The sequence below is a fragment of the Nanorana parkeri genome, unplaced genomic scaffold (assembly GCF_000935625.1).
Source record: "Nanorana parkeri isolate BGI_ZX_2015 unplaced genomic scaffold, ASM93562v1 scaffold669, whole genome shotgun sequence".
NCBI classification, from domain to species: Eukaryota; Metazoa; Chordata; class Amphibia; order Anura; family Dicroglossidae; genus Nanorana; species Nanorana parkeri.
The window spans coordinates 549574-559451 of record NW_017306937.1 but is presented as its reverse complement, the minus strand read 5'-3'; the positions used below and the strand labels follow the sequence as shown (position 1 = coordinate 559451).

The 9878-nt window shown below is 45.7% G+C and overlaps 1 protein-coding gene across 1 annotated transcript in view; it reads left to right on the top strand.

Moving 5' to 3' along the window:
• Nucleotides 1–9878, top strand: part of ASB6 (ankyrin repeat and SOCS box containing 6) — a 13447-nt gene that overhangs the window by 2499 nt on the left and 1070 nt on the right. The window contains exons 2-6 of the mRNA XM_018563515.1: nucleotides 1000–1144; nucleotides 3958–4133; nucleotides 6928–7034; nucleotides 7833–7941; nucleotides 9058–9144. Coding sequence (XP_018419017.1) covers nucleotides 1023–1144; nucleotides 3958–4133; nucleotides 6928–7034; nucleotides 7833–7941; nucleotides 9058–9144 — 601 coding nt within the window. The 5' untranslated portion in view covers nucleotides 1000–1022. The remainder of the gene's footprint in view (nucleotides 1–999; nucleotides 1145–3957; nucleotides 4134–6927; nucleotides 7035–7832; nucleotides 7942–9057; nucleotides 9145–9878) is intronic.

Sequence of the window (9878 nt, the reverse complement as noted above, 5' to 3'; positions counted from 1 at the left end):
TGGGATCACATTATGCCTGCGGTCCGGTGCGATCATAATGCTGCAAGCACTATTTTGATCGCACCAGACCGCAGACATAATGCGTCTTGCGATTGCATTGCGGCCGGAGGGTGTGGCTACAGTGCCATTCACTACAATGGCCCACCACGCCCCCTCCTACCCCACAAAAAAAGTGAGCCGGCTGCAATGCGAGGCAGTGCGTTCTGCCCAGAATCGGGCCGGAATGCACTGCATCTGGTGTGAACGTAACCTTAGGGAAGAGTCATGATTGCAGGCCGAGGTGTGGGCCTGCAATAGGTGGACTTTGCCAGGTCGCCAGCACTCGCAGTAATGAAAGCCTGAATTATTTTAGCTTTTACTGGAATTACGTCCCATTTGTCATCTAAGCCAACGTTTTAGGGGCCACACAGGGTCCCATCTGCGGGCTGACATTCTGCTCTCCTTCATAGATGGATATTGAAACTCGCAGTTATCACCGGCCTCAAGATAACATTATCTGAGATCAAAGGTGGACAAAATATGGAATTCAAGATCCAGTCTGTCCAATCCAGGAACCAGCAGGATTTATTTTAGCTCCAGTTCCATTGACAACAATTGGAGAAAACCAGCACCAGCTGTCATTTTTTTAAGAGCATTGGCAACCCGGCTCCTGGTCCTGTAATGCTTAAAGTGTAACTCCAGTTTTGTGGAGAACAAGTACACCTCTCTCTGGGGGATCGGTGTACATTATAGGGATTTAACAAACTTTGTAGCAGATTCTGCCTTTCTGTGTTCTGAAGAAATAGCTGTTTGTTTCCCCATGTCCTCTCCAGACTTGATTTTAGAATGGGAGGGTCCGGTTCATTATAACCACCTGGTGAAATCTCTTTACAATATAAGGAAGACATTGCAATCACAATTCAAGAGACAATTCCCAGTACAGGCAGACATGACCCATTACTAGTGTTGGCCTTTGTTTGTAATTGCTCTTTTTTTTATTTTTTATTCTGCTTTAGACAGAGTGAAAACGAGACGCTCCCAGCATGCCTTTCCTCCACGGGTTCCGGAGGATCATATTCGAATACCAGCCACTGGTAGATGAGCTCCTTGGCGCGGTGGGCATACAAGACCCGGAGCAGGCAGAAGTGGCACCAGACACTGCCAGGTACACAACACCTTGTGGTGTAATGAAGAACTCCAGACAAATGTTTCTAAATGTTTTACTCCCAGTTATTTATTCATTACAAATCAGTATATTGCATATTAAAGAGAACTATGGCCCCAGTGGTGTCACAAGGGGGGATACAGGGGGTGCGGCCCGCACCCGGGTGCCACCATTGGAAGGGTGACACCAAAATGACTGGCAGTCATTTTGGTGTCACACCCTATCAGAAGTCGGGCACTCGGTCACAGACTGAGAGTCTGACAGTGTCAGGAGAGAGAAGGGACCCCGGCGGCATACCTCATCCCGCCGGGTGAATGTCCCCTCCTCTCTGCCAGCATCCATCACCAAGATCCCGGCGTCCCCTCCTCTTGCCGGCGTCAACAAGACCATCATGCGCGGCAACGTCGAGAGCATGCACAATGGCGTCACGGCGGGGTGTCACCCGGTCTCCGCCCCCCGGGTGACACCCAGCCTCGGGACGCCCCTGTATGGCCCAACCTTTTTTAGCTTTAGTTCTCTTTAGGGTCACAGGAGGATATTTACTAAAAATTCAGCATATAGCGGGCTATTGTCCACTGTATGCTGACAACACAGAGTCGTGCTGCAGCAGGGAAGGATCCCGACAATATTGTTGTGATCCACCCTGCTATCTGTTTGACAGCTGACTCTGCCTCCCTAGAGGCAGATTCAGCTGTGCCCGCCCCCTCCCCCGTCCGTCTGGAGGAACAGAGAGGGGAGGGGGGAATCTCTGCGGGGATCCATGACTAATCGTCGACGCTTTCTGCAGGGAGAAAATCGGGAACTGTGTGATCAGTGGTATGTGATTGCTCAGTTCTCGATCAATAGAGCCAACGTGACAGCTGCAGTGTCCCATGTCGACTCTAACTATTAGGAGGAGTATATTTCACTCACATAAAAAAACTGCTAGCATAACTGCATGAAGTTTGTCTTTTTATAATGTCTTCCTTACAATTCCCTGCACAGTAGACATTGGACTAAGAGTGCAAGGTCATTCACCATGAGATAGTCAGTCACACAGCATACCATTACTTATAAGATAAGTCAGGCAGTGCATAACAAGGGAATCTACAGAAATGGGCAGAAATGATTCATGGGCATCCACGCTGTCCGGCTTCCTGATTGGCGGGCTCCATGCTTCCTCGTCACAATTCCAAAGACCGCCTAGTGCCACCTTTTCACTTGAAATAAGCTATTGAAGTGCAATCTGGAGCCCAGCACTGACAGCTATGGGACCGGAAGTGATGCAATACGCGTTGCTCCCGGTCCAATAGTGCGGGGAGGAGATTGGTGAACGTAGGTTCGCCGTTCTCCTTCCCACTGACACACAAGATGTCGGTCCCGGGATCGTAGGAGGGGCAGCGGAGCCCGGGACCGGGGAGGGGGAGAGAACAGTCTAAGAACTGGCCGGTTTAGCAGGTCGAACTAGTAACTTTTTGTTTTTACAGCTCCACTAATCAATCATGGCAGTGGATATAAGCTGTGGTTATATATATATTTATTATTAGTGCTTGCAGCATTCTGATCGCACCGCACTGCAGGCACAATGTGCCTTGCGATCGCATTGCGGCCGGAGGGCATGGCTATGGTGCCATTCACTTCAATGGCCCGCCACGCCCCCTCCTGCCCGGCAAAAAGTGAGCCGGCCGCAATGCGATGCAGTGCTTTCCGGCCAGAATCGGACCGCAACGCACTGCCTATGGTGTGAACTAACCTTTACATCACTAGCTTATACCCTTCTGCTATAAGCTCATAGTCACTTTAGTGCATCATTTTATCACAACACACACCAATGCAGCACATAAACGGCACTGCAGATCAGGCGTTACCACAACACAGATTTTTAGCACAACTCGCTTATTTACAGTTTTGCGTTTCTTAATTTCTTTTTACCGTTTCACCAAAAGGCACAATTTAAAACTTACACATTTGTTATTTATTAACTCAATACAGTTTTATCTTTTAGATTTAGTCAGAAAAATGTTTTTCGTGGGCAACGATACTGATCTTAGTGTGCTTTTATAGATTTCATTGTGTAACTTTTATCGGTTAAATATTGATTTGATAAACGTTTGCGCAATTATCGCAGGACTTACAAAATTAGTAGCACCATCTTTTTATTCTGCCGGTGCTGTGCTTTCTTGAAATATATGGTTTGGAGCAGTGGCGGACCTAATAGACAAAGGGCCCTGGTGCAAGATTTTATCTTGGGCCCCCCTCCCAAGACGGGGGGAGGGGGGGTCGGGGGCGCTGGAGCGGAGTAACACTGGAAAAACTGGGCGAGATTACGTTAAAATGTGTGACCACGTCACTGGTCAGACATTCTAATGTAGTCTCAAACTTTGATAGAACGGAGGCCTGTCTGTAATCATTTAATCAGAGAGAAAGATTATAATAGGGAACATTTGCCGCTCGGACTCACCCAGCCAGGGAGTTTCGAATCGATGTGTGCACTGCAGGGGGCAGGACTTGTGACACACACACATGCCCAGGACCGGACCCCACTGGGCCCTCCCCACAGCCTCAGGCCCCAGTGCCCCGGCAACGGCTGCTCGGGTGGTAGTTCCGCCACTGGTTTGGGGGGTCTTTTACAAACGCTAGCAATGCAGCAGTAGAAAGTGCACAAAAAAAAAGGGGTGTGGGGGGGAAAGTAATTACAATAATGGTCTGGCCAGCTGGGGTCAAAAGCAAAACACAGGGCTTGGCAGCGAAAGGGTTAAATCCAGCGCAAAGCTATAGTTGTGTATTAAAACTCACTTTTTGCGCATGACATTCTTTGTTTTGATTGCTCTCAGTTATCTGGCCGGACACAATGACAAATTATTGGCTTTGAGTAAACTACTGGAGAGGCACTCGGACTCGGCCTATTACAAGGATGGGATAAGCTACTCTCTCTTGAAGGTGGCTGAACTAGGACTGGTCCCGGCTGCTGAAATCCTCCTCCAATATGGGGCTGATCTCAACTTTGAGGGTAAGTAGTTACACTCTGCGGGAGGTATTTATCTATTTTCAAGTCAGATTGACGCATGATGATGAAGCATCTTTCCTAGCCATGAAAAATAAAAGAACATTTGGTTCAGTGTCTTCCCCCAATCCTTCCCAACATCTGCTCCCACTGACTCAAAACAAGTAATGGATCATATTAGAGCAAGTCACTGGGAAACTGGGATAAGCTCAGATATCTTGACTGCTTTAATGTGAAAGAGGAATGGCCATAAAGCATTCATTGGATGCTGACTGATATACAGTAAAAGAGCTTATTATACCAAGCACAGATACATTTGTTGAAGTATTTTCTTACACCCAGCTGGCATCCTGTTTTAGTAATCTTAGTCTGGCGGATTTTCAGTGAAACACTAGCAGGCAATTGTGGAAAGATGTTCTTTCTTGCATTTTGTTAATACTGTAACTCTGTTGTCATGTCCCCACACCTATAAGTAGAAACTTGCCTTTGCAATTGGGTTGTTTTTTGAGGTTTACATAGGAAATGTAAACTGGCGGAATAATTTAGAATCCTATAACAGTTCTCGGGGGACAGCAGCAGAAAGGAAAATGTGAAAGCTTATATTTGCATTCTTTTAGATTTGCACATACTCTATATTGCCAAAAGTATTGGGACGCCTGCCTTTACACGCACATGAACTTTAATGGACAATAAGGAGAGGGTGAAGTGGGTCCATCAGGAGCATCTTGTCTTACCAACCCACTGACACCTGTAGAGTTGGAGGAAGTGGCACCCTTGTCTCTATCCATGCAGATGTAGTGTAGAATATCTATCTATCTATCTACCGTGTTTCCCCGAAAATAAGACATTGTCTTATATTTTTTTTGGCTAAGAAAAACACACTAGGTCTTATTTTCGGGGGAAGGTCTTATTTTTTTTTTTTTTAATGTAAGAACAATTCAAAGTTAATGCAAATCCAAATTAAATAATCCAAAATGGCAAAGTTAAGAATAGGGTGATCAGAGCAATCAGGGGTGCCGTACCTTTCCAAGAGCAATTTAGTAACCAATCGCTGGCCAAAATGAGCGAAGCGCACTTTCACTATCGATTCCTCACAGGCGGAGGGCATTTGGTATCACTCGGCCTGTGACAGGAGACGGCGCTATAGAGTAGGCATCGGCTTATGTGGCTCTGCTCTCTCCGGTGCCGCCTCGCTTCCTCTAGCGCTGGCTTTGTTGGCACGGCTGATTTCTCTCCCATCTCGCCTGCAGCTCTTCAAGTTACCCCTTATGCCACCACCGGCCCTGGGAATGGTCACAACTAGGTCTTATTTTCGGGGTAGGTCTTATATTTTATTAATTCCCAAAAATAGTACCAAGTCTTATTTTCGGGGTAGGTCGTATTTTTGGGGAAACAGGGTATCTATCTATCTATCATGAACTTTAATGGCATCCCAGTCTTAGTCCGTAGGGTTCAATATTGAGTTGGCCCACCCTTTGCCACTATAACAGCTTCAACTCTTTTGGGAAGGAGTCCACAAGGTTTAGGAGTGTGTCTATGGGAATGTTTGACCATTCTTCCAGAAGCACATTTGTGAGGTCAGGTACTGATGTTGGAGGAGAAGGCCGGGCTCGCAGTCTCCGCTCTATTTCATCCCAAAGGTGTTCTATCGGGTTGAGGTCAGGACTCTGTGCAGGCCAGTCAAGTTCCTCCACCCCAAACTCGCTCATCCATGTCTTTATGGACCTTGCTTTGTGCACTGGTGTGCAGTCATGTTGGAACAGGAAGGGACCATCCCCAAACTGTTCCCACAAAGTTGGGAGCATGAAATGTCCAAAATGTCTTGGTATGCTGATGCCTTAAGAGTTCCCTTCATTGGAACTAAGGGGCCGAGCCCAACCCCTGAAAAACAGCACCACACCATAATCCCCCTCCACCAAACTTTACACTTGGCACAATGCAGTCAGGCAAGTACCGTTCTCCTAGCAACAGCCAAACCCAGACACGTCCATCGGATTGCCAGACAGAGAAGCGTGACTCTTCACTCCAGAGAACACGTCTCCACTTCTCTAAAGTGTGTTGCACTTGGTGATGTAAGGCTTGGATGCAGCTGCTCGGCCATGGAAACCCATTCCATGAAGCTCTCTACGCACTGTTGTTGTGCCAAATCTGAAGGCCACACGAAGTTTGGAGGTCTGTAGCTATTAACTCTGTGGACAGTTGGCACTTCTGCGCACTAAAAGGACAGAGCGGGGTGACGCTCTGTCCTTTTTCATGGCCTACCACTTCGTGGCTGAGTTGCTGTTGTTCCCAGTTGCTTCCACTTTGTTATAATACCAGTAACAGGTGAGCGCGAATATTTAGTAGCAAGGAAATGTCACGGATGGACTTACTGCACAGGTGACAACCTATCACGGTGCCACGCTTGAATTCACTGAGCTCCTGAGAGCGACCCATTCTTTCACAAATGTTTATAGAAGCGTCTGCATGCCGAGGTGCGTGATTTTATACACCTGTGGCCATGGAGGAGATTAGAACATCTGAAGCTAATGATTTGGAGGGGTGTCCCAATACTTTTGGCAATGTAGTGTATATATTTATATCTCCCCTTCAGCTCAGAATGGCGAGAGAGGATAAGAAGGCCACAAAGAATACTTCAGTACAATGTCATGTATCACTTTACGTATACAGGTACAGGTTCTCTTCAATGCAGATTTATTGATGGCTGAAGCAGTTCTCGTACATAGTGACTTACATTAAAGGCAGGTTGGTCCCATATACTGGTAGTTTTAGCTTTTCTTACTGTTGTGTCCTCTTCCAGATCCAGTGACGTATTACACAGCACTACACATCGCAGTCCTGAGGAACCAGCCTGACATGGTGGAGCTGTTGGTGCAGAATGGAGCTGATATTAACAAGAGGGATCGTGTAAGACATAATCTGTTATTTTATATATATTTTTCACCTAGCTGTATTGCAAGTAAATCTCCAGCATCACTTAAAGAGACCCTGTCATCATAGCAAACGCTGTAATAGTAAATATAATAGTGCTTTGTTTGTAGATATTATTGGCTCATCTGGGCAATGATTTTATTAGCTTACAGCACAACAGTTCTCAAATACAGGGTCAGCGTCGTTTGTTTACATATGTGGAGATGCCATCATTGATGTAGAGGCCGGGGAAGCGCCAGCAGAGGGCAACTGGGAATAGAAAAATTGGACACACGTGGAAGTAAAGGAATCTTTTTTTAATTTTCCCCTCACAAATTATTGGCCAGTAGATTCAATAGTATATACAGAAAACACTAAAAATAAAAATGCTGGTCAGCGTATTCATTTAAATGTAGTAAAAAATGTAAAATGATTAACCCCATACAGTTGTCACAATACAATATTTGTGCAATAGTCAAAATGCTTTATACACCTGCTTTGGGACCGACATGGAAGCAACTGTAGGCCGCACCACGAATCCTGGCCATCCTTCTTCTGGACTCATGACCTGCTGATTTCACACTGCCTTTGGAGAATGAGGTTGGCACTTCACAGTCTGAATCTGAGAGATCTGCACAGCAGAGGTCTAGGGTAGCTCACACAGATCAAACCTTTAGTTCATTAGGTCTTCCAGTAGGGAGTGCATACATAATACTTACACTGGAGGGAAGGATTCCTTCAGTATATGTGCTTGCTGTCTGGGGACCTGACATATAAATATTCTTTTGGTTTCAGATTCATGAGAGTAGCCCTCTGGATTTGGCGAGCGAAGAGCCAGAGAGACTGTCTTGCCTTCAGCGACTACTGGACCTCGGCGCCAATGTGAATGCGGCTGACAAAAATGGTCAGTGATGACAATGCTGCCAGTCTGAGATGGAAGTGATTGGAAATGTTTGCACACAGAACAAATACCATTTATTTGTAGTAATTTCTTAAATTCAGCTTTGTAGCATGCAGCTTCAATTTATTTTCAAAACCCAAAACCACTTTGTTATGAAAGTAGCTTCAAAAACTCATAAGAAAAGAGAATGTACCATCAGCTATAGAGGACTACAAATCCCAGCAATACATTATACACTGTATGTATAATGTATTGCTGGAATTTGTATTCCTATATAGCTGGTGGTATTCTGCATTGCGCCGTATAATTATACAGCGCAATGCAAAATAACACCAGCTATAGAGGACTACAACACATGCCAGCAATAGTACATTATACAGCGCAATGCAGAACAACACCAGATGTAGAGGAATACAACAAATCCCAGCAATAGTACATTATACTATAATGTATTATTGTCGGGATTTGTTGTATTCTCTATAGCTGGTGGTGGTCTGCATTGCGCTGTATAATGTACTATATGGCACACCGCACTTTTCTTTTCACTTCCACCGCTCCACGCTTGCTCCTGTGATGGACTGCAATCCCAATACACACTAGTAGTCCCATCACTGGAGCCATTTTTTTTTTTTTTAAATCCGATTAATCGAACTTAATCGGCTAACTAATCGATTTTGAAAATAATCGTTAGCTGCAGCCCTACAACCTCATTGTGGACAATCCTGATGTGTGAGAGCATAATTCAGTCGGTCTGCTCTGTTGCCCCTGGAATTTACGCTTCCTGTTCTGACCGTTATTGGCCACCCTGGGCTCTAATCATCCTATGCTATGGAAAGGCAGCATGGAATCTGAGTGCACTGAGGGTAAATTTTGAGACGTAATGGTCATGATTTGGACCCCCTGACTCATGAACCAAAGAGGAGCACAATGACTTACCCATAGGCTCTTATTTACCAACAGAGAGAAGGCCATGTATGTGCCTTACAGCTACCAATAAAGTTTGTTAGCATTTGGCTGTTTTTCATTATGCTGATTTTTTAAATTTATTTTTTATATTCTAAATGCCTGTTATTTTATAGTTTTAATTCTTTGGCCTACATGTTTGTTGGCTTTTCCCAGGTAAGACGGCACTGCTACATGCCCTGGCCAGCAGCGATGGAGTTCAGATCCACAACACTGAAAATATCAGACTGCTGCTGGAAGAAGGTAAGTGGCTCATGATTGAGGCCCTTTGCCCTAGATGTTGTGGCTGCTGAGATGTCAGGGAATTTCCCTGCAAAGATTCCTGATCCCAGCCTGTCATAGCTGACAGGATCTGAACCAGGAAATATACTGCGTTTCTTTAAGCAGTAGCATCTATCGCTGCTCTTCTTCACTGTCGGTCAGCATGATGTAAGGAGGGGACAGACACCTAGGGGTCTATTCACGATGCAATACCTCTGAGGGACCGAGCAGAACAGCCGAGCCGAATGCCGCTCAGCAGCATTCGGCTATTCACTCACTGCTGTTCAGCATCTATAAGAATAGACCGAACAGCAGCGAGAACCTGCGGGAGTTTCGGCTTAGCCGATCCAGATGCTGAGTCGAACTCCTCCTGCACTTCGGGTCGGCCGAACATGCTGAGCATGTTCGGCCGACCCAAAGCCACCCGATGTACGGCTGACTGAAGTCAGCCGTACCAGCCTGAAGTGAATAGCCGAACAGCGTTCGGCTCACTTCAGGTCGGTCTTTCACTCGGCTGCCTATGGCATCTTAGTGAATGGACCCCATAGACATTGGACTATATATTAACTTATCATAGCAAGTGTTAGACACTGGACTGTATATTGGCTTTTCTCCCACCTCATGGAATAGAGGGTCAAATGTTAACTGGTTCTCGATAGTAATTTTCCCAACCTCCTTATTTTAAAGTAGAAGTCCAAATATATTGAAAAGACAAA